General features: G+C 40.1%; 2 protein-coding genes across 2 annotated transcripts; one reads left to right on the top strand and one right to left on the bottom strand.

The window, feature by feature from the left end:
* The first annotated feature begins 13,935 nt into the window (after positions 1-13,935).
* LOC145797725 (uncharacterized) lies at positions 13,936-15,707 on the top strand. The gene is made up of 2 exons (XM_082885138.1): positions 13,936-14,471; positions 14,606-15,707. Exons 1-2 carry the CDS (start codon positions 13,936-13,938, stop codon positions 15,705-15,707), a joined length of 1,638 nt encoding a protein of 545 aa, XP_082741264.1.
* Positions 15,708-18,080: 2,373 nt separating this feature from the next.
* On the bottom strand, positions 18,081-21,182 carry LOC114265549 (expansin-A8). Its single transcript, XM_028206363.2, has 3 exons — positions 20,929-21,182; positions 19,068-19,380; positions 18,081-18,717 (listed from the first exon to the last, which is right to left on the bottom strand). The coding sequence occupies exons 1-3, from the start codon at positions 21,074-21,076 to the stop codon at positions 18,414-18,416; spliced, it is 765 nt and encodes a 254-aa protein (XP_028062164.2). The 5' UTR covers positions 21,077-21,182; the 3' UTR covers positions 18,081-18,413.
* Between the last annotated feature and the right edge of the window lie 2,613 nt (positions 21,183-23,795).

The raw sequence follows: 23,795 nt of genomic DNA, 5'->3' as shown, positions 1-23,795 counted from the left end.
CAGTTGGAGGTTCTATGGCGGGGCGCGCAAGTTTCGCGTCACCAACACCGTCTTACTGTACAATTTCGGTGGAATCTTCGTTGGCCTCCTTGGCTACCGTGGTGAGATCCACCGGACATACTTGGTGAATCTCGTGTGAGAACTCGGCAACAAAATCTGCCAATGCTTGAGCTTTTATGGCCGTTCGGGGTTGAAACTTAACGTCGAATTGTCCCAACTCGACTGCCCACTTTAGAATTCGACCGGAGAAGTCTGCCCGTTTGAGCAAGGCTTTGAGGGGAAACTCGGTCAAAACGATGATTGTGTGGGCGTGAAAATAGTGTGCCAATTTCCTGGAGGCCATCATCAATGCTAAGGCAAGTTTTTCCAGCGGCAAGTATCTCGACTCTGCTGGTAGCAAGGTTTTGCTCACGTAGAAGATGGGTAAATGCTGGATACCTACTGACCGGACAAGCACTGCGCTAACTGCATGCTGGGACACGACCAAATAAAGGTAGAGTTCTTCGCCGGGCTTGGGCGTTACCAATAGTGGTGCAGAAGACAAATACTTTTTGAGTTCGGCCAGAGCCTGGTCACACTCCTCGTCCCACAAAAACTTGGATTTCAAAGCTCGAAAGAAAGGGCGGCAGCGATCTAATGATCGACTTATGAATCGGTTAAGCGTGGCGGCCATCCTGGCCAGATGCTGCACGTCCTTAGCCGAGTTGGGCTGCTTCAATTCCTGTACGGCTCTGATCTGTGTGGGGTCTGCCTCGATGCCTCGGTTTGTGACTAGGAAACCCAAGAATTTTTCGAATCCCATGCCAAAGGCACATTTAGACGCATTCAAGCGTAGCTTGTGCTGTTCGAGGATGGCAAACATCTCGGCTAGGTCGGACAAGTGGTCTGCTTGATGCCGGTTTTTAACCACCGTGTTATCGATATAAGCCTCCATTGTCCGGCCTAGCAGAGAAGCAAACATTTTGGTCACCATCCTTTGGAAAGTTGCCCCGGCGTTCTTCAAACCAAAAGGCATGACTCGGTAGCAGAAGAGTCCCTGTGGAGTAATGAAAGAGGTGATCTCACGGTCGGGGCCATGCATGGCAATCTGATGATAGCCGCGGTAGGTATCCAAGAAACTGAGCCTATTATATCCGGCCGTTAGATCTACCAATTGGTCTATTTTGGGCAGGGAAAAGCTGTCTTTAGGGCATGCTCGGTTGACGGTCTTGTAGTCGGCGCAAACTCGTCACTTCCCATTCTTCTTGGGTACTATGACCGTGCTTAAAATCCACCAAGGGTAGTGCACTTCCTGAATAGCCTGAGCTTCAAGCAAGTTCTTTACCTTATCTGCGACTACCTCGGCGTGGTGCAGCGCCGATCTCCTGGTTCTCTGAATGACCGGCCTTGCACCGGGGAAAACATTGAGGTGATGACAAATAAAGCTTGGGTCGATGCCGGGCATGTCGTAGGGCGACCATGCGAAGACTTCAATATTTGCCATCAAGAATTCTACCATCTCGGTCCTTTCTTGGGCGGTAAGTCTTGAGCCAAGCAAGAAGAACTTGTTCGGGCTTTCAGTGTCAATCCCCACTTCTACCAACTCCTCAACAGTTTTGTCCTCAGCCTTGGGGCCTACATCTTCAAGGACTCCACAGTCTTCCGGTCCTTTAATCATTTGGACGAAACCTTTGGCAGCTCAGCTCCCATTCATTACCACGAAGCATTGTTTCGACATGACTTGATCGCCCCACATTTCCTTAATTTCCCCCATAGCCGAGGGAAATCTCATAACCTGGTGGTAGGTCAACGCCACAGCCTACATAGCGTGAAGCCATCCCCTACCGAGGATCAAATTGTACGTCGACGGGACCTATAATACCCAGAACTCCACCTGCTTGACCACGGATCCGGCTTTGACCAGTAAAATTATCTTTCCCAAAGGCCACTCCGGTTACGAGTTGAAACCAACCAGTGGAGAAGTTGCCGGAGCCAAGTCTGTATCTCGGAGTTTGAGTTGTTTGAACGCGTCGTAGTACATGATCTCGATCGAGCTTCCCTGGTCGATCAAGATGCGCTTGACATCAAATTCTTTGATGCAAAGTGTGACCACTAGGGCATTGTTGTGTGGCATTTGAATGCGCTCTAGGTCCCTCGTGGAGAAACTAATCACGTCTTTCTCCTCGGTCTTGCCCCTTTTGATCATGGGCTGGATCGAGAACACTTCCTTCATGTGTTTCACCTTTTTAATTATCCCTCAGAGCTCGCATACACGTGCCGGCTCCACTATGTCGTGGATCACATTAACCACTCCTTCAGGAGGCGCGTCCAAGTCATCCGGTCCATGCTGATTAGCCGGGGTGGGATGTGCGGCCTTAACACCCTCGTCAATGTAAAGATCCAAGTGTCCGGCTGCTACTAACTCCTCAAAGTGTTGCTTCAGAGGCAAACAGTCCTCTGTCTGGTGTCCTCGCTCCCGGTGATATGTGCAGCGGTACCACAGATTGAAACCCTTTTGTGCGTCGCCTAACTTAGCATGAAACCGGACGTAATCCTCATCACGGATTTCACTAAGTATGTGATAGATTGGAATCTTAAAGACCGTAGTGATGCCTGTCCGAGCTTTCAACCTTCTATTAGCATCAGCTACGTCATCGCGGGGGTATTCCTCTCAATCATTTCGACGACCCCTTCCCCGGTTTCGACGATTTGACCCTCGGTCAGATTCCTCGGCGCGATCATTTGATCGGTTAGTTTCTTGTCCGACCATGTGTACCTTGCCAACCGGCCTCTTTGTCTATTACCACCAGAGTTGTCTTTGCGGTGGAAGTCGCCGCATCATCCTCTACTCGGATGCGCTCGTTGATGCGTTGTATTAGTTGGCCCATGGATGTCGGCTGGCTCATGGTAAGCGAGTCCTACAATCTATGTCCGACCGGGAGACCGCGCTTATATTGGGTGATTGCTAGGTTGATCGGGCAATCTAAAATCTCATTGAAGGTTTCCCAGTATCTGGGATTGTATGCCTTGAGTGTGTCACTCGGCTCCATTTTGACACTGAGAAGGTGGTCCACCTCCTTTGGCATTTTTGTGTTGGTCTTGAAACGAGTCACAAAGGCTTCCGCCAACTGCTGCCACTTTTCGATGCTTCCCTCCGGCAGCCTCTCAAACCATTTCAAGCCCAGCTCGCCCAAACTTGACGGGAAGATTAGGCACATAAGTGCGTCATTCCACCTATGTCCGGCCATGACCTGTCGGAAGTGGCTTACATGCATGTATGGATCGATTTTCCCGTCGTAGAGCGTAAACTTGGGCAGGTGAAAGCCCGCGAGGAGCAGTGTTGTTTCTATCTCTAGGGAGAAGGGAGTGGCACTCAGCCTCGCCAAATCTGTGTCTAGAAGGAGGGGCACAGCTGGGCGGGGTGGTGGCATTATAACCTCTTCACTGGCATGACCCCCGTAAGATAGCTGCTAGAGCGCCAGCACCCTCTGAGTCTCTCGCCGGCGAGCCCACTCCTTCAAGACAGCCCGCAAGTCCTCGGAGTGCACGGAGTAGGAATACCTCGACGTCGTCACCGGACGCGAGGGTTGATAGGTATTGTCATGCGCGCTCGACTTCTCTGCAGGCGCGTCGGAATCTCCAACCCTGAAACTTCTGGTAATAGAAAGGGAGGGAGTGTGCCGCTGGCTTTGACTACCTGAACGGCGTGGTTGGGTGCGCTCACTGTGGTCTCCCACTCCAGCAATACCCTTCCCTTTGACATGCTGCTTGAGATCTTCCATCTCTACTGCCATTCTTCGGATGACGGCGTCTTGGTCCCTCAACTTGTGCTCCGACGTCTGGCATGTGATTCTCTCTGCCGCTGGTGCCCGTCTGGGCTCCGAGAGTGACCAAAACTCCTTCCGCGCTTATCCCGCGCGTCTCTTGAATGTCCTCCTGGGGAAGTCTCTAGGTCCGCCATGGGTGGAATGGCGGGGAGTCCGTCTCTCCGTCTGGCTGACTCCGGGGTAACTCTGTCGATGGCGGACAACGGTATCTCGTCGTTGTTCGCCATGGAAAGGGATCAGATGAGCTTGGAAGAGAAGGTTTTGTCTATCAAGTTTCCACAAATGGTGCCAATTGTTCGGGGAGCAAATATTCCGCAGAGCCCGTACTCCTTTCTACCAAACTCCTTGTCCGTCCGATCGACCTGCGAACACAACGGCGGTGAGCTACCCGGCGGTGTGTGACTGGAAAACCCCTCCGACGATCAAGTTAGTAGACATTCAGAGATAGAGAGAGAGATGAGAGACTTGAATATATAGATTTATCTCACCAAATTATGTTCCATCCCCAGCATGGGGGGGCGCAGACACGCTTATATACTTTCTGCGACAAAATCTGCTCTCATTAGTCTTTTGACACGTGGTGCTACTCTCCCATCTGTCAGCACAAATCCTGCAATCACCACCTAACCAAACCGTCAGGCTATATTGGCGGAGCCCGGCAGACCAACAGAACCACCTCGGCCTTTCACGACCGCGCTGCGCAGCGTACCCGAGTGCTCCTCTCGCCAAGCTCCAAAACGACCAAGCTCGGTTGCATTTCGGCAAAGTCGAGTTCAAGATAGGTCGAGCCAGCAAACCAAAGGCCTTCCTGCTGCGCTAAACGCGTGAACCGTGGAATCCAGACTGGCAGGCAATCATCTCGGCCGAGCAACTCAAGTAGCTTGGTTTTCTACATAGACAAGCCCAAGTAGCTCGGTCCCAACATGGTCCTGGGCCTCAACCGAGCAAAACCTTATCTGGACGAGCCCAAGCTATCACGGCCCAAACATGTTCGACCCCTCATTTTGCCTGGCCTTTACCATAGCCCATTCCAGCTCATAAATCTCCCTCTCAAATAGTCTTCTCCACTAATTCTACATGACAAACTGTAGACACCCCATTTTTGACCGACCTTAAGACTCAGACGTCACTGATTGAACGCTCGGTTGAATGGCATATTGCGCTCGTTCAGAAGTTTCAGAGTCCCGGCTGCAAGCCTTGCCTCCGGACTTCCGGACTCTTTCGTGCCTTGCCTCAGTTTGCGAACCAGGCTCTGTTTTCTCTGTTTTCTCTGTTTTCTCTTCCTGAAGGGAGGGAGAGGTCTCGTAGACCATCTCTCAGTGGCCGTAGGCTACGTTTCACGGTCATAGGCTATTTTTCCCGTTTGGAGACCGGTTTCTAGTTTTTCGGAGACATCATCCGTGTGCCTCAATTCGGGACTGCTTAACCACCTCCGTTTGCTCTGATTTTTGGCATACATCATATTTCCTCCCTTTTGAGGGACACTAGGGTCCGAGAGACCAACTTCGTGGTCAAACGCCACCTCCGGTGCTTAACAGTCAGTTTTCGGGCCCCCAGACCACGTGTTTTAGCCCTCAAACCTTCGTTTTGCATCGGTTTGGGTTCATTTTTGGTGGAGACCTTATTTTTGTTGTTATAAAGGTTGTAAGAGAGTGGGAGGCCAGCAATTTTTCTGAAAAACCAGCTTTTTTTGGTCAAAAGTGATTCAGCATGAATCCGGGAAGGAGGAAAATATTGCGCGGCTTCACCGAAACGAGCATAACTCTTTGCATACTTGGATTTAAGATATGAGGTTACCACCATTGGAAAGCTTACTTCTGGGGCTTCATTTTTCACTCAAGAATCTCCTAAGGACAAGTTCGGGTGGGGGAGATATGGTTGGTTAAAGTCCGTTTGGACCGAATCTGCGCGGCTTCACCAAAACAGGCATAACTTTTTGCACAGGAGGAATTTTGATGCAAGGTTTGCGGCATTGGAAAGATAACTTCTGGGGCTTTATCCTAGGGGATGGCCGGCCACCTTGACCCTTTTGACGTGGTCGGCCGGCCACCTAAACTGGTCGGCCTGCCATTTGCCTGGTCGGTTGACCACTTTGGCCCTTTTGAGCTGGCCGGCCATTTTTGCCCTCCTGAGTGTGTTCTAGCTGTGCCAGCTATTCTGCATTTGACCCACTGTCTAAAGGTCTTCCCTTTTGGGGGGGAAATTTGAATTAGTTTTTCCCAACTTTTCTTCACCTCTCTCCCTCTACATAACCAGCCTCTCCCCTTCATTTCTAAGGGTTACAAAATTCTTGTTTAGAGCCTTGCTTACATCTCTCCCTCTCCCTCTCCCTCTCTTCCAAGCCTCAAAACCTCTTAAGTCCTACACCATTTACTGTACACCTCATAGCACAAGGCCTCCATCCTTCATTCCAGCACTTTGGGACTGTTTTGAAGAGGTTAAAGGCTCAGAAATTTGGTCCAAGAGTTGCTGGTTCATTGGTCTTCAAGGGTAAGTCTTCTTCTCCTATTTTCTTGCCTTATTTTGCCTTGTGTCTAAGTCATACTTGCTAGCATTTTTGGGCTCCGACCTAAACTGTAAATAGTCATATTTGAGCTTCTTTTCATGTTTGATCAAGGACCTCTTACTGTTTGAGGTCTCCTACTATCACTTGCCTCTTTAACTCTCTTTTAGGCCTTTTTTTGCATAGTATTTTAGGCTTATTTTTGAGCTATTTTGGACTTGGTCATAAATTGTGAAATGTCTTGTTTTGAGCCCCTCTTCAACTTTGTTGAAGGGCTCTCCTCTTTTTGAGGCCAGAATCTATCATTTGCTTCTTTATCCCTCTTTTGGGCCTTTTTCTTGCATGATATTTTAGGCCTACTTGTGATTATTTCCGAAGCTTGATGTAAACTGTAAAGTGCCTTATTTTGAGCCCCTCTTCAACTTTGTTGAAGGGCTCTTTGCCATTTGGGGCCAGATGCTGTCCCTTGTCTCTATTTCCTCTTTTAGGGCCATTTTTTCATGAAAGATTAGCCCTATTTATGTTCATTTTTGAGACTTGTTATAAACTGAAGAAAGGCTTGTTTTGACATCATCTTCAAGTTTGTTTAAGGTTCCTTTTTTTTTTTTGAGGTCATATGCTTCCTTGTATGCTTGATTGTCTCCTACTTTGAGCCTTATACCTAAGCCCTTGTTGCATGCTTTGTTTGGCCTTCTAGCCACTGAAATCCAGTGGATTTTCAGTGGCTAAGACACTATTTTGAGCTTCCAAATCAGGGGGGGTGACCCCCTCTCACCTTGACTTGATTGGTGGCCATTTTGGCCTTCCAAAGAGACCCTACCTTGCATGCTTTCAAGTCACTTTCCATGGTCAATTTGGTGAGTTTTGGGACTACCATATTTTATTTTCATAGTTTTTTATGCCATACTAAATGTCTACCTTGCATGTGCTTAATAACTCCTTGCATGGCCCTCCAAAGTAACTCGTTATTTTTGCATACCATGGTTGCATATCAGTGGTTATTTGGGACTATTTTCACTTGATTTATTCACTGATTTTTTCTGGTTTGGTGAGATTCCGTGTGCATCCTATACTTTCCATGTAAACCATATTTGCTAGTCAAAATTGTATGCTATTTTAGTCCATCTTGCTAGCATCTTTTGGCCATGCTTTGTACTAGAAATGTTCATGTTTTGGGACTACCTTGGTTCTGTCTTCATGCTTCATGATCAAATAATGCATGTTTTGTATAGCTATAGGTCAATGCATGTGCCTAGTTTTGTGTTTCGGGACCATTCCATGCATCGGGTGCCATGTTTCCATGTTTCGAGACCATTTTGCATCACATTTCAGTGCTGAAATTTGCATGTTTGCATATCATGTTCCATGCCTTGCCATGCTTTGGGTAGAGTGGCATTTGATGCCTTAGGCTTGGTCCTCGGTTTGCGTGCATGTGTGCACGCATTTCGAGTGTCTCATTTTCATCTCATGGCTATTGATGTGAGTGTGGCTGAGGTCCACTCATGTTGGTGTAAGTCCATTGTGCATTGTGTATGCCATTTTATTTCATAGCATTGTGTATGCTAGGTTGTATGTTAGAGCATTGTGTATGCCTCGTTACATCGTGCATTGTGTATGCCATTTCGTAGCATTGTGTATGCTAGGTTGCATGTTAGGATTGCATTTATGCATGTCATGCATATTGCATTGTGCTTGGGATAGGAGCTAGCCCAAGCACGAAAAACGAGGGACGTTTCGTACTCCGAGTGACGGAACGTGTCTCAATTCCCGATTGCCGACACTCCGGATTACCCATGATGGAGTTTGGGTCTTGTTGTGTTTATATGTGCATTCATTTCATATTAAGTCTTGCAAATCGACTCCTCGGCCATCATGCATCGAGATGCGTGATTGGTGGCACGAGGATCGAGGACTACACTTCCTGAAGAGTAGTCATGCATACATATGTGAAAATACTTTGCCATGCCCAGCAAATCAGAAATCAACAACCTTCCGGAGCTTGGCACGCATCCCGAGAACAATTGCAAACAGAGGCAAAGCGGGGCATCGCAGTGGATTTTCGCGCAAGGCAACTCAAGCATGCATCATCCATCATTCGGAACAGAGCTGAGGCAGTCCATGGATTTGCGTACCAATTTACTGCTTTCCTAAATTAATTTGTTAATTAATTATGATTTTGTAATTATTTGGACTGTAATTATTTATTCGAGGCTGTATTATTTATTCGGACCCTCTACGCGAGGGCATAACTGTAATAAGTGTGCGTGTGTGTGATGTATGTCTTCCAACCCCACGTCTTTCTCCCTTTTATTTACCCGCTTATGATGGTTAGATTAGGGCATGTTTCAATTAGCATACAGTATGATAACATGTTTGCATTCATTCATCTGTCTTGCATGCACCGGGCTCGGCGCATCATACTAACTGCATTGTATTTTCAATTCTAAGTTGAATACATGTTAGCTGTAGCATTTCATATGTCATGTTTAGAATAGCCGAGCCTGCTATAGTTGTACTTTTGCATGTGTTGCATTAGGCATTTCTGTATAATTAGGATCATGCATGGATTTCTAATTAACTTCTGTTTTGGCTTGGAGTACTCGGTAAGTTTTATGCTTTAGCATCCTTGCATGCGTGTGAGTGACTGCCATGATAGCATGCTTACCATGAGGCTAATTGCTTATGTGATATATCTACCTGAATGCTTGTGGGTGAAGGTTGGGTTATTTGGATTGGAACAATTCGTTGACTGTGAGTTTTTTTTAAGCCCACTAGATAGTGGCAAAATCATGTTTTTCTAAGCCCACCCGAGGGTAGCAAATCCACGTCTTAGCCTACTTGCGGGTAACACCATCAAACCATTTTCAAATAAACAAACATGAAATGTTTTGTTCCAATTCAGGCGACCCAGTCTATACTTGTATGCTGTGCGCATCACATAGTAAATCTAGGCTAATAACCGGAATAAGAACGCATAATGTTTTCAAAAATAGATATCATGGTTAGTAGAGGCCGATCTTTGATCGGGCGAGCGGGGGTGCTCACGAAGTGACCTTCCCCAATCGTACCCAAGTTCCCAAGCCGAGGCAACTTTGGTGATGACGGACACGTGGCCTTAGGCAACGAGTCAGGGTTTCCTAAATTTCCCCAAAATAAAATATTTAGGTGGCGACTCTGTATCTGGCAAAGCAATCCATGTTTGGCACTTCTTTCAAAAAATCTGTTTTCAAAAACGATTTGCCGGATTTGGACTCTTTGGTTCAGATTAAGAACCGTGACAATTTGAGAGTCCGAACTGTAGTGACCCCAATACGAACAAAATGGGGGACTCATCCTCCCGGGGCATTCAGGGACGTCTACACAAACTTTTTAAATTATCGAGATGGACCCGAATAGGCTCACAAAATGCAAACTGTACTATATAATTCATTTTCATAAACTGGAGACAATCTGTGTTTGTTTAATGTTGCTGAAAAGTAACGCAATCCTTTGTGATCCTCTCTATTACATATTATATATGTAACAAAAATCTTACATCATGTAATAGAGAAAATCATGATCACCAGATATGTGATTTGATGCTAGTAGTTCAGATATTCATGCATAGGCAACAAAAGTTATAGCAATTTGGATTAAGAATTTAAAAAATGATTTGTATAGATACAGAAAAAATGAATGAAATGTAATTTTTTCCCCCCTTCAAGAATCCATAGTCTAAAGCCTAACGAACTGCATTTTTTTTTTCTTTTCGAGTTTCAATTCCTTTTACTTTTCATAGGCTTTCAAACAAAAAGGCCGTAAATTTCTATTACTATTATTTTTTTCAAAAAAAGAGGAATATTAAATATTTTTTATTTTGTAGTTTTATATTATTGATATGCATGACAAGATAAATGTCTTTCTTAACATTTTTATGATTATTTTCGAACAATGAATCAATTATGAGTATTGACATAAATAGTGATACAAGATGGTAACAAAAAATCAATGACATCCATTAGTTTTTCAAATAAAAATGCTATCTAAAAATGAATAAAAAGGCAAAAAATTGAAACCCCCCTCCAACCAAAAAATAAAAAATAAAAAAAAATAATAAAGAAGGGATTTTTATTGATAAATCCCATTTAGAAGTGTTTTAACCCAAGAAGTCCATGAAGGAATTTTTTAACCCATTTAGTTTCATGTATATATAATTTTATTCCATAAAGTCCTTTTTCTTGATTTACACTATTTTCTTGGACACTTATGCCCTTATATTTAATTTTGATACCCTTATAAATATTTTTTGAATGGTTAGCAATTTTATGATTTGAACATTCATATTTTAAAATTCACATTGGTAGGAATGTAAAATTGGCCCGTGAGCGGCCCGAAACCCGCCCGCGAGCCAGGGCGGGCCCAACCCGTTGACAATGTGAATATTCACATTGGCATGTTAACATTCACATTAATAGTAGTGTAAAATTGGCTCGCGTCCCGTGGCGGCGCAAAACCCGCCAGCGGCCCATGGGCAGCCCGGGGCGGGCCCGGTCCGGCCCGTTGACAATGTGAATATTCACATTGATATGTTAACATTCACATTGATAAGAGTATAAAATTGGCCCGCAGCCCATAGGCGGCCAAAAGCCTGCCCGCCCATCGCCCGGGCGCGGGCCCGGCCCGGTCCGTTGACAATGTAAATATTCACATTGACATGTTAACATTCACATTGATAGGAGTGTAAAATTAGTCCGCGCCTCGTGGCTGCCCAAAACCAGGCCACAGCCCATGGGCGGCCCAGGACGGGCCCGGCCCGGCCTGTTGACAATGTGAATATTCACATTGACATGTTAACATTCACATTGATAAGAGTATAAAATTGGCCAGCGGCCCAAGGTGGGCCCGACTCGGCCCGTTGACAATGTGAATATTCACATTGACATGTTAACATTTACATTGATAAAAGTACAAAATTGGCCAGCGGCCCAGAGCGGGTCCGACCCGGCCCGTTGACAATGTAAATATTCACATTAACATGTTAACATTCACATTGATAGGAGTGTAAAATTAGCTCGCGTTTCGTGGCTGCCCGAAACCCGCCCACGGCCCGGGGCAGGCCCAGCCCGGCCTGTTGACAATGTGAATATTCACATTGACATGTTAACATTCACATTGATAAGAGTATAAAATTGGCCCGCGGCACAAGGGTGGTCAAAAGCCGCCTGCTGCCCGAGGTGGGCCAGGCCCGGCCTAGCCCGTTGACAATGTGAATATTCACATTGACTTGTTAACATTCACATTGATAGGAGTTTAAAATTAGCCCGCGCCTCGTGGTTGCCCGAAACCTGTCCACGGCCCATGGGCGGCCCGGGGCGGGCCCAGCCAGGCCTGTTGACAATGTGAATATTCACATTGACATGTTAACATTCACATTGATAAGAGTATAAAATTGGCTAGTGGCCTAGGGTGGGCCCGACCTGGCCCGTTGACAATGTGAACATTCACATGAGGGGTATTTTGGTAATTATGTCACCCATAAGACTTATTGAAATATAAGAAAATAATGTGAACTAAATGAAACATAAGTAAATGAAAATGGTATTTTGGTCTTCTTATCTCAAATAGGACCTAATAGAATAGTCAAAAAGAATATGGGTTGGATGGAATAAAACTCTTAGAAAGTGGATTTATCAAAAAAGCTCCCAAGAAAGAAACTAAAAGTAATTTAAAAGCAATTATCAAACCAAACCAAGTCAATCATGACATTTGACCTAGTGGTTGTGTACAGGGATAGACCGAGGGGGGGCTGGCAGGGGTGACCGCCCCCCGCAAAGATTTGAAAAATCTCCCTAGATATAGTATTAAAATTATAAATATTTTAAAATTATATAGGTTTGCCATCCCAAAGTTTTTGTAAAAAAATTAAGAACCGCCACCCCTTAAATTTTCTACTTTAAAACTAAGAAATTTAATTTTTTTTTGATAAATACTAAAAATAATAATAATAATAATAATAATTTATTTTTTTAAGTATGATTACTTTTTATTTTAAATTTAATAATGTTAAAATAATTGAGAATTTATTTATTAATATGTTAAAGTTGTTTTTATCTGATTAGGGTCTAAATTTTTTAGTTGTTCGATTATAACTAAATAAAATAAAAAATAAATAAATAAAACTCACTTGCCTCACACTTGAGTTGAAAAGATCCCCAAATTCTCATTAACCTAATTCTCTAAGCCCCTCTCTCTCTCTCTCGGTTTTGGGATTATCATTGAATTGAAGCAGCACTAGAGGTTTCTATACATGCCTTTTTGGATTCTACCTTCCCTTCAAAACACTATTCTGGGTATGCAATTCAATCCTATATACATTTATAACTACTCTACAATTTCTACATATCTATACATAGAGATTTGAATGTAGTAGAATTAATTATAGATTGCTTGTGCATATATAATTAATATCAATCGTACATATCTTTTTTGTAGATTATATATAATTATAATTTCAATGGTACATATCTTTTTTATAGAAAATTCTACATATGTAATATTACTGCATATATAATTAATCCGTATTGAGTTCAAAACGCATCAATTTTGAATTGTAATAGACTTGTTGTCTCCGAAAGAAATCTTCTCTTGCTTTGGTTGCAAAACCAAACATTTACTGTAGGCTTAAATAATAATAATAATAATAATAATAATAATAATAATAATAATAATAATAATAATAAATATGTTTAATTTCTCAGAGATGAATAGGCTTTAAATATCTTTAATTTCATTGCAATTCACTTCAATTTGGATGTTATTCACCTCGTTAGGGTTAGAAATTCTATTACTCTGAAGATTCTTATTGTTTACCCATTGAAAATGACATGTCCTTTGTTTGTTAGATTTAATTATATTGTTGGTGTGCTTTTTACCTAGTGAGTAACAAAAATTGTTTAATAAATTTCAGGTTCTTAAATAAAATTGAGTTGAATGTTACGTGAATTATGGTGAACAAAAAAATTGATTCTTTCTTTAAGAAAAGTGGCTCTCAAGATATAGAAGTTAATGCAAATACAAAACCTTCCATTGATAATGTTGAAGCTTCAATTCCTGAACAACGTCCTTGTAAAGTTCCTAGAATAGAATCCAAAGAAGTTGATAAATCTTCTTTGGTGAGGGATCCAGGACTACGACCACAAATTTGGGATTATTTGATATCTCAACGTGATGAGATTCGATGAGCTTACATCAAATTTGGACCATACCAACCTGACAACCATCCTTTTGAAGAGAAGAATGGGCGTCATTTTCTAGCTTCTTGGTAAAAGTTATTTCCAGATTGACTAGAATATTCTCCAACCAAACATTGTGCTTTTTGTCTTCCTTGCTATCTTTTTACAAAACCGAATGGACGCACTACTTCTAGCGCTTTAATTTCTGATGGATTTTCTTCATGGAAGAAAGTCAATAGTGGGAAGAATTGTGCTTTCTTAACTCATATGGGAAAGGGTCCTAATTCATTGCACAGAATTGCTGTTAAATCTTGCCATGATTTAACAAATCAAGCGCAACATATTGAGAAGATAGTTGAGAAACAAACTTCTCAACAAGTTGCAAAAAATCGTTCGCAGTTGAAGACTACAATAGATGCTGTCAAATGTTACATTTGAAGCTTGTGCATTTAGAGGTCGTGATGAAGGTCATGATTCTAATAATCGTGGGAATGTTATTGAATTGATAAAGCTCTTGGCATCTTATAATGCAGATGTGGTAGATGTTGTGTTACACAAAGGTCCTCAAAATGCTTCACACTACTTGCATCAAATTCAAAAAGAGGTTCTTAGTATTTTCTTTGACAAAATACAAAGATTCATTCGTGAGGAGATTGATGAAGCAAAATTTTGCGTTATAGTGGATGAAGCTCGAGATGAATCAAAGAGGGAGCAAATGGCCATTGTTCTAAGATTTGTTGATAAAGATGGTTTTATAAATGAGCGTTTTTTTGACATAGTTCATGTATCGGATACAACATCAGCAACTTTGAAAGAAGAAATATGTATTGTCCTATCTCGTCATAATCTCAGTGTACAAAATATTCGTGGTCAAGGGTATGATGGTGCTAGTAATATGCGTGGAGAGTGGACTGGGTTGCAGGCCTTATTTCTTCATGACTGTCATTTTGCGTATTATGTTCATTGCTTTGCTCATCGACTCCAATTAGCATTGGTAGCGATAGCAAGAGAGGTTATACCCGTTGCCCAATTTTTTTTTCTTATCTAGCTCTAATAGTTAATCTATGTGGCTCTTCTTGTAAAAGGCATGACCAATTGAAAGTTACTCAAGCTGAAGAAATTGCAGCAAAACTTGCCATTCATGAAGTTGAAACTGGTAAAGGCAAAAATCAAGTTCGAACATTGAAATGGGCTGGAGATACTCGATGGGGTTCTCATTTGGGATCTATTTCCAGTTTGATAAATATGTTTGGTGCAACTTGTTCAGTCTTAAGTAATGTCATCAATGATGGAGCCACCTCTACTCAACGTGCAGATGCAAATGGAGTTTATGACAAGATTACATCTTTTGAGTTTGTGTTTATCTTACATCTTATGAGAGATATTATGGGGATTACTAATGATCTTTGCCAAGCTTTGCAACGTAAATCCCAAGATATATTGAATGCAATGCATCTAGTGTCAACTACAAAAGCACTTGTTAAAAAATATAGAGAAGATGGATGGATTTCTTTGTTGGAGAATGTTCAACTATTTTGTGGAAAATATAACATAGATATTCCTGATATGAGTGCTCGTTACACATCTGGTAGAGGTCGTGCTTGTCACCAAAAAGATCACATTACTATTGAGCATCGTTTTCGGGTTGATATTTTTACAATTATATGTGATTCCCAATTACAAGAATTGAACAACAGATTCAAAGAAGATGTGATGGAGTTGCTTATTCTTAGCTCTGCTTTAGATCCTAGGGATGATTACAGTTTGTTCAAAATTGAAGATATATGCAAGCTTGCAAATCAATTTTATCCTAATGACTTTACAGAGCAAGAAAAAATTCATTTGAAATTCCAATTGCAAAATTACGAGATTGACATCCTTAAACATCCTAAGTTTCAACAGCTGTTGACAATTTCTGAATTGTGCCAAATGTTGGCAACAACAAGGAAGTCCACAATTTATCCTCTTGTCGATAGATTGATTCATCTTGTTCTAACTTTTCCAGTTTCTACGGTGACAACAGAACGTGCATTTTCAGCCATGAAAATTGTAAAGACTAGATTGCGCAACAAGATGAAGGATGATTTTCTTTCAAGTTACTTGTTAACATATGTTGAGAAAGACATTGCTCGAGATTTTGATGTAGATTCCATTATAGATGCTTTTTATGTTATGAAAGAACGTTGAGCACAATTTTAGATGCCTAAGTAGATATGTAAAGCAAATAGTTGCTTTTTTGAAAATTATTATGAATTTACTAGAACATATCCAATTGTATTTTGATAATATTTTGCAATTATATACGATGAATGGAAACATATAATTATATATTTTTTGTGATATTTGGGTAGAAAATGATATTGTATATCACATGCTCATGACAAATTCTTTGATTGCATATACACTCGCCCCCCCGATATTAGAATCCTGCGCCCGTTCCTGGTTGTGTAGCAATTTTTGTGGTGTGAATTTTCAGGTTCATTCAACTCCTATAGAGAGGAGTTTGATACCCTTTGTGGTGATTGGTTTATTTCTCCATCATTGTGGGAGTTGTATGTGGTTATTAGTTGTTGTTGAAATTACAAAATTTTAATTTTATCATCATCTTTGACTTTCTAAACCTTAACCCTAACCCCTTACCCCTACTTCCACCTCTACCTAACCACAAACCACCACCAGCAACAGCTTCGGCCACCACTCTTTTTCCTTGTTCCTAGCTTCGCCAACCCTCTCCGCCCATCCTAAAAGTGTAAAAATGGCCCGCAACCCATGGGCAGCCCGAAGCCAGCCCGTGGCCTGGGTAGGCCCGTCTAGGTCTGGGCCTGAGCCTAGCCCGAGACCCTAGGCCTAGGCTTGGGCCATCATTTTGAAGCGTGGCTTGACCTATGGCTTGACCCATCAGCCCACTCAAGGCCCAGCCTGAGGCCCAGCCCGTTCGGCTCGCCCAAGGCTCAGTGTCTTTTTAGTGAAAAATAATAGAAAAAATAAAAAAAAACCAAAAAGATGTTCAAGCCTGCCCAAGTCTAAGCCCAGGCCAACCGACCCATCTAAGGCCTGAATACCCTTTAAGCCTGGGCCTAATTTTTCTGGCCCGTGGGCCACACGACCCAACCCAAATTTTGGTAGGGGCCCTCGAGGCCCGACATGGGCTCGGTCGGGCCCGGGCCGAGCCAAATTTGCACCCCTAGCCCATCCCATGTCCTTGATCGTCCCCTTTTGCCTTTTCTCACAACCCTACCAACCTTTTGAGAGAGAGAGAGAGAGAGAGAGAGAGAGAGAGATTATTAAAGATCACGAGAGAAGAAAGATGAAGAAGAGATGCTATAGGATCTGGAAAGAAAGAGGGGGAGATCACAAGAGAGATAACTGATGAGAGATCATATATCATGATAGGGGGATAGGTTAATTAAGATGGGTTGGATAAGGGCTTGACAAGAGTTGGCACCTAAGTGGGGTAGAGGGTGGAGAAGGATATGTGTTGGGGTGTGCACAAGGGATGGAGGAAGGGCTGATGGTGGTGGCACCCAAGTGGGGTAGAGGTTGGAGAAAGATATGTGTTGGGGTGTGCATAGGGGATGGGGAAGGGCTAATGGTGGTGGCAGATGTGGGAAGGCATTGGGGAATGGCGGATGGTGGGGTGCGGGTCGAGGTAGGGATAGGGTTTGAGAGGTGGAGGGTAATTTTTATATTAAGTGATGTGATGAACGAAAAATAAAAAATTTCAAAATTTATGAGCAGGGGCTTAAAGTAAGTAAGAGTTCAAAAAGATTTAATGGGAACTATTAGCCACCCTCTTCTATAATCCTATTTGTCTAATATGGGTGAAGAAATAATTCAATAAAGTTAGTGATTATCATAAACACTGGACATAAATTTTCAAGTGGAATCAATGGGAATAAATGGATATGTGCATTTAATCACAATAGGTAAGACAAAAAATTGTTGGGATAAAAAATGAAACACAGGGCAAAAAATTTGATGTAATTTCTTAAAACTAATTTTAAGTAGATATTTGAGAAAATACTTTTGTATAAGAAATTATAATTTCTAATCAAGCATAAACCGCCTTTTTTTCCCCCTCTTTTGGGACTTTTTTTCTGATTTATGTCGACTGAAAGCATATAAATGAATGAAAATAGACTAGTTTTCTTGTCACAACCAAATTGAGAGTTTGAGTTTTTATTTTTATTTTTTTATATTTTATTTAGTGGCAAAAAAAAAAAAAAAAAAGTAGGTGGGGGAGAACCAACGCATAACATTCATTCCTAGACGCAACCGTAAGAGCCTTGCTTACTAGAAGCTAAGGTTCCTTTAAATGACACAAAATACGAATAGACTTTCAAGTTTAACAAATTCCTAATATACAATACTACCTCACATGGGATGATCCATTTGATCATTGAAACATGAAAATTACCCTTATATATGGCTATTTAGTAGTATATATTTTGTGCTCTTCCCATGAAAGGAAAATCCACTTTGACAAGCTTGTCCCTTTTCTTCAATGATTGATTTTATTAAAATAACAAATTATTACATTATAAAAATAACACATCAAAATAAACAAATTAGGGAAATGCCCTAATAAAGGATTTCATTGATACAAAGATGCCTCAAATTGGGTTTCCATACCAACTTGGGGGTTAAATATACAAACTTTATATGATATTCATATGGCCTTGATTTCAACTTAAGGCTACCAATTGAATATCTCTGTCTACAAGTAACTTTAATTCAAACTTTATGTATACATATAAGCCTAAGCGGGTGCTAGTTAGCTACTAGTCCACCACATCAATAGACTCAAAGTTTTCTTAATTGTCTCCCAAACCGACCCTTTCTCATGAATTCAACACCATATACAAATTTGTAACCCAATGGTGTCATGAAAATTTAGAATTGACCGCCTTCAAATGTTTGGCCAAACTGCCAATTAGCTGGCACCGCATTGTAGCTGGTAACGGTCCTTCCATCACTAGTGGTGACTTGAAATGAGAGAGACTGACCATTGAGTAAGGAGTTACTTTGCCAGTTTTGGCCCCAATTCCTTGACATGGGTTGCCATCCTGTGTTGGACCCTTTGATCGACACCGACTGGACGTCCCCTGCGCCTCCAACGTTGCTAACTAAGACCAGATTGAAGTAAGAGTGACCATTGATTGTAAATCTTATTCCTCCTTTCTTTACACAAGGCACCCTGTGAGGACCACAACACAACCATATTTGTTAGTCAATTTAGAGGAAGGGTAAACTATTATTTGTAAGACTCAACCTAGGTATATCACTTGATACGAGAGCACAAATTCCTCGGTCTTTATTCGTTAGTCAAATTTACTAGCACAAATCAAGCAAATTACTTTGACTAAAATTTAAGTCAATTTTTTTGACTTTTTGATATGTTGAGGATTAAAGAAAAAGAAAATTAGTTGCACAAAATTAAATAGCAAAAAATTGTATAGAACAAAGATAGGGTGTGAGGCCCACACCCCACCTTTGTGTTATGTGGAAGTAACAAAGCTTTGAGGATAGTTAGTCAGTAACCCTTACCTTTGGAAAGATACGGGAACAATTCCAGCTCTGTATTGGGCAATTTGCAAGAAAGCAGGCTCTGCTAGATCAAAATGTTGGAGGGGAGGGTTGCACCAGCCTCCATTGTCATTAGACTGAGAAGGGTTAGGTGGGCAAAAGTTTGTAGCAGTCACAGTGATGGTTCCAGGGAGGCACCATTGTGGGTCATCATTGCATTTGATCTGATAGCATGCCCCACAACTCAAGCCATTGTTAAACAGAGCAGTGCTAAGTGCTGCAGTGTTGGTGCCATAACCTTGGCTATACAAATTTCCATATCCACAGGCACCTCCTGTGACACCAAAATCATCATGGACAAGAAACCCATATCCCAAATTATCAATTTCTATAAATTTTACATTAGACAAGAAACCCATATCTCAAACTCTTTTAAATTATCAATTTTTCTTTAGTTTTGAAATTATAATTTCAGTGTGGAGTTATGATTTAAGTGTGGAATTGTGAGTTGAGTTTTGAAAAGAGAAATTTAGCTGTGTTTGGTTATGTTTTCAAACAATGATTCTACACCCATATTTTAATATGATGTTTGGAACGAATTCTCAAATCACATTTCCACTATTCTGGAGAAAACTCTGTGTGGGGCGCGTTTTTCAAATTTGGCCTAACCGGTCGTCCCACCGGATGTCCTACCGGACATCCCACCGGTCGTTCGGAACAGTGCAGTTTTTTTTTTTTTTGCAATTGACATATGTTAATTTTTATATATTCTAATAAAATATTTTTCGAATTTTTTATGTGTTTTAATAGAATTTTGAGTTGTATGTTTGGTTATGAGTTGTAAGTTTTTGTATCAAATATCATGTCACATTAAAAATTCTTCACTCAATTCAAAACTCTCTTTAAAACTCTTTTACCAAACAAATTTTTCATACTCAAATCATAATTCCAAAACTCACAAACTTAGCCTCCGTTTGGGAAGTGGGTTGACTTTTTGGCTTTTTTGGCTATTTTAGCCTGGGCTTAAAAGCTTGGTTTGGGAAGGGCTTTTTGGCTTTTTGGCTTTTTTGAGTTTTTTTGTGAGAGAAGAATGTAATGATTATGGGTTGGATGTGATGTTTTGTTTGTTATGGCTAAAATAGCCTATTTTGTTTTTTGTGGCTAAAATAGCCAAAAAAGCCTGCAAACCCACTTGCCAAACACAGGTTAAAATATAACTCATACTCTCAAATCATATTTAGAAAGCTCTATCAAACACAAACTTTCATTTGGTTATGAGTTTTGAAAAGAGTTTTAAGTTATATTTTGAGTCTTGAGTTTTTGAATTTTGAGTTGTATTTTGAAATTTTTTGAATTTTTTTTTAAAATTAAAAAATGTTTAAGAAAATTTTATTTTTTATTTAAAGAAAATTTTGATTCTAAAAATAATTTTAAAAAACAAAATAAAAAATATTTTTTTGATTTTTTTTTTTAAATAGAGTTTTGAAAATAGTTTGATTTTGAGTTCTGAATTGAGTTTTAAGTTGTGTATTTGGTTATGAGTTGTAAATTTTTTTGATTGGAATCATAATTCCAAAAGAGAACCAATCGCAAGCAAAACTTCTTGTTAATTTTTATATCTAGTATTGCTTAATGACTCGATAGCAAAGAAGTTATTGCGGTAGTCTAAAACTAAGAACAAGTATAGCGGTAGTCTAAAACTCAAAATAAGTAAAATGTGAAGTTGTGAAAAAGCAACGTAACTTCGTTGTGCAAAATCAATAATACTATAAAAACTACTCAAAATGTAGTATTAGCAGCACTTGCATTCATTTTAGATGGGATCGCATCAATAAATTTTGTACATTTTTTTTTTGGGGGGTGTATAACTTGTCTAACTTACCCATTGTGCCGGTTGCATCACCCCCACCATAAAAAGTTGCATGAGCGCCTTGCCACCCTCCTCCATAGTCACCATAAGCGCCATGGAGGCACAAATTGAAGAAGAGGAAGAGTGGAAGAGAAACAATGAAAAATGCTTGAATAGACATTGAGAGAGAGTCAGAGATGCTAGAGAGGGGAGACAGATAAGATTGTATGGTAAGAGCTTCTTAGTACAAAGAGAGGGAATGGGGCTTTACTTATATAGGGAAATGGATGCCATTGCCAAGTTGAGGACTTTGAGGGGGATTAGATAAATAGTTGTTTGTTTGTATGGTAGAAAGTGACAACTTAGGAATGCTAACATTTGAGAAAAGGCAAAAACCACAAAACCTGAATCAAATAATGTTTATTTATTTATTTAAAAGGTCATGTACAAGGCATCAAAGGTTGCACATGCAAATGTTGCGACTAAACAATACCAACTGCTAAGCACACATGACCCCACCAAGCACATGCACTTCTCAACCGTCTCTGTCCCATTTCTTTTTTTCTCTTCTCTAAGCATATGGGTTGTTTCTAGCTCAGAATTTGGATTAGATGTATTGTTTGAGTCTATGAGACCCAAAATAAGTCCCATTTTTAAGAATTGAATCGTTTGTTTTGTAAAATTTTACATGAAAAAATTTAAGTTAATTCGAAAATTATAATCTCGTCATTTTATCACGTCAATAAACCAATTTGAATTATAAATTTTGAACTAGAAACAAGTTGAATTCCTTTTTCAATACCTACTCTACCAATCACATGTCTATCGTTTGAAATTTTTAATTTTCTCTCATTTGCCAAAATTCACGCAGTCAATTAAGTGTTTACATTAACGGGTAATGTAGGACACGTTTAATTGGGGAATTTGTGGCACATTTGCAGCTACACTACCTGTTTAAAGGAAATGGATTTGCCCCAATTTTGAACATCCAATTTTGCCCCCAAAATTATTATGCATTTTAAGTTGGCATCCGGACTTCGTATTATTTTAATTTTTTCCAAACTTTTTAAAATTTTATCAATTTACCCTCCATTGTCTATTTTCGTCTACAATCAAACGGAACTTGTTGACGTGACACCAAATTTTATTTGAAATTTTATTTTACCCTCTAAACTATACCTTAAAAATCAATTATCCCCAAATATAATAAAAAAAATTAAATTTTAAATAATATATACCCTGCAAAAAAATATAAAAATCATTATTTAGAATTTTCTCTTTAAGTTTCACACTATGAAGTATAAGTATTTTGACAAACATGTCATACCAATATCGAATACTTACCGGTGTATGGTGCTTCTGCATATATATCGGATACACAAAATACGTACTCAAATTTTTTTTCTTAATTTTTGGCATACCCAAATGTACCTAATATATACCAAAGCCGTGTCGTACCTCATTTGAAACAATATTTTCCTCTACTACAGATATAAAATTCCTTATACTAGGTTTCTTTTTTATTTTTAATTTTATACTTATGATTTTAAAATTAAATTATAATTTGTAAGTTATTTTATATAATGATATTTACTTTTGGTTTATCTTATAGGTGTACTTTTGGCATTAAATGTTAAATGTATGTTGGATCTTAAACTACTAGTAACACCCCATCTCGCAATTAAGTCCACACCCACTAAATCATGATATAGAGCGCCTACCTTCATCACCACCCATCCATCTTCTTCAAATCTCATCCTTAAAACCTTAAAAACCCTCCAATATCGATATTTTGGCGACAACGGTGGCAATCATTCAATTACAGACACTTCTCCAGCAATGATAATGAGTGGAAGTTTTTTCGATAATCACAATTTCATAAGAAGAGAGGAGTACAACAATAAATTTAGAGGAGGTTTTCATAACTTTGATGGTGTTCTCAGCTCGGAGGAGAGCCTTATAAGGGTAAGTTTATTGAAAAACATGGCAAAAATTGTGAAAACAATTCATATTTTTTTAGCACCGAACTCCCAAACATATGACCAAAATTCAAGAATACATGCCCGAACATTGCTTATTTGTTCCGAAACACAAGTCCGAATATGAGAATTTAACACACTTTGAAGGGTTAAAATTGTTCACATTTGTAGAAGTTTTCGTTTTATCAAGTTCGGAAACATATGTCTGAACATTGGTTATATGTTTGGGAACATAGGTCTAAACATAGCTTATTTGTTCGAGAATATAGGTTCGAATATTCTTAGTGAAAGAGAGACTTCGAGGGATGAGAGAGGAGCGAGATTACGGTTGAGCAGAATAAAGATTTGCTTCAATTGAACTATACATACACATAGAGATATATATTTATGGTTTTAGGGTTTAGGGTTGATCAAAGAAATGGATGGAATTGAAAGAAGACATACGCACCTAATGCAAAAAAAAAAGTGAAGATTGCAATGAACATGTTCCTTATACCGATCGATTCACTTCAAAAAAAAAATTATTCTACCACCATGAGAGAGAGAATGGGTTTTGGAAATTTTTTTTGTTAGGATTTTGGGAGATAACAGTTTTTAGAGGCGTGGGGTGAAATTTTTATAAGGATAATTTTGATATTATTTGGAGGGAAGAAAGAAATTTGAACGGTTTTAAAATTTATAAGTGAGTCTAAAGAAATAGGGGGTCTAAAATAATAAATGAGATGCTAATAGCAGCACTCTTTAAAAAAAAATAAAAACAAAAACAAAATCTCTTTACAGTTTTAACTGTTAAATCTCTTCTTGATTTCAAAAAATGGTAGCACACAAGATGTCACAAAATTTTGTTTCTCGAAAATATTCCCATAACATGATAATTGTTAGGGTAAAATATACATTGTCTCCTTTATGTTTGACCATTTG

This window comes from Camellia sinensis, chromosome 8 (genome assembly GCF_055761805.1).
Source record: "Camellia sinensis isolate YWXY chromosome 8, ASM5576180v1, whole genome shotgun sequence".
NCBI classification, from domain to species: Eukaryota; Viridiplantae; Streptophyta; class Magnoliopsida; order Ericales; family Theaceae; genus Camellia; species Camellia sinensis.
Note: the sequence above shows the minus strand (reverse complement) of the source record. Positions and strands in the feature narration are given on the sequence as shown.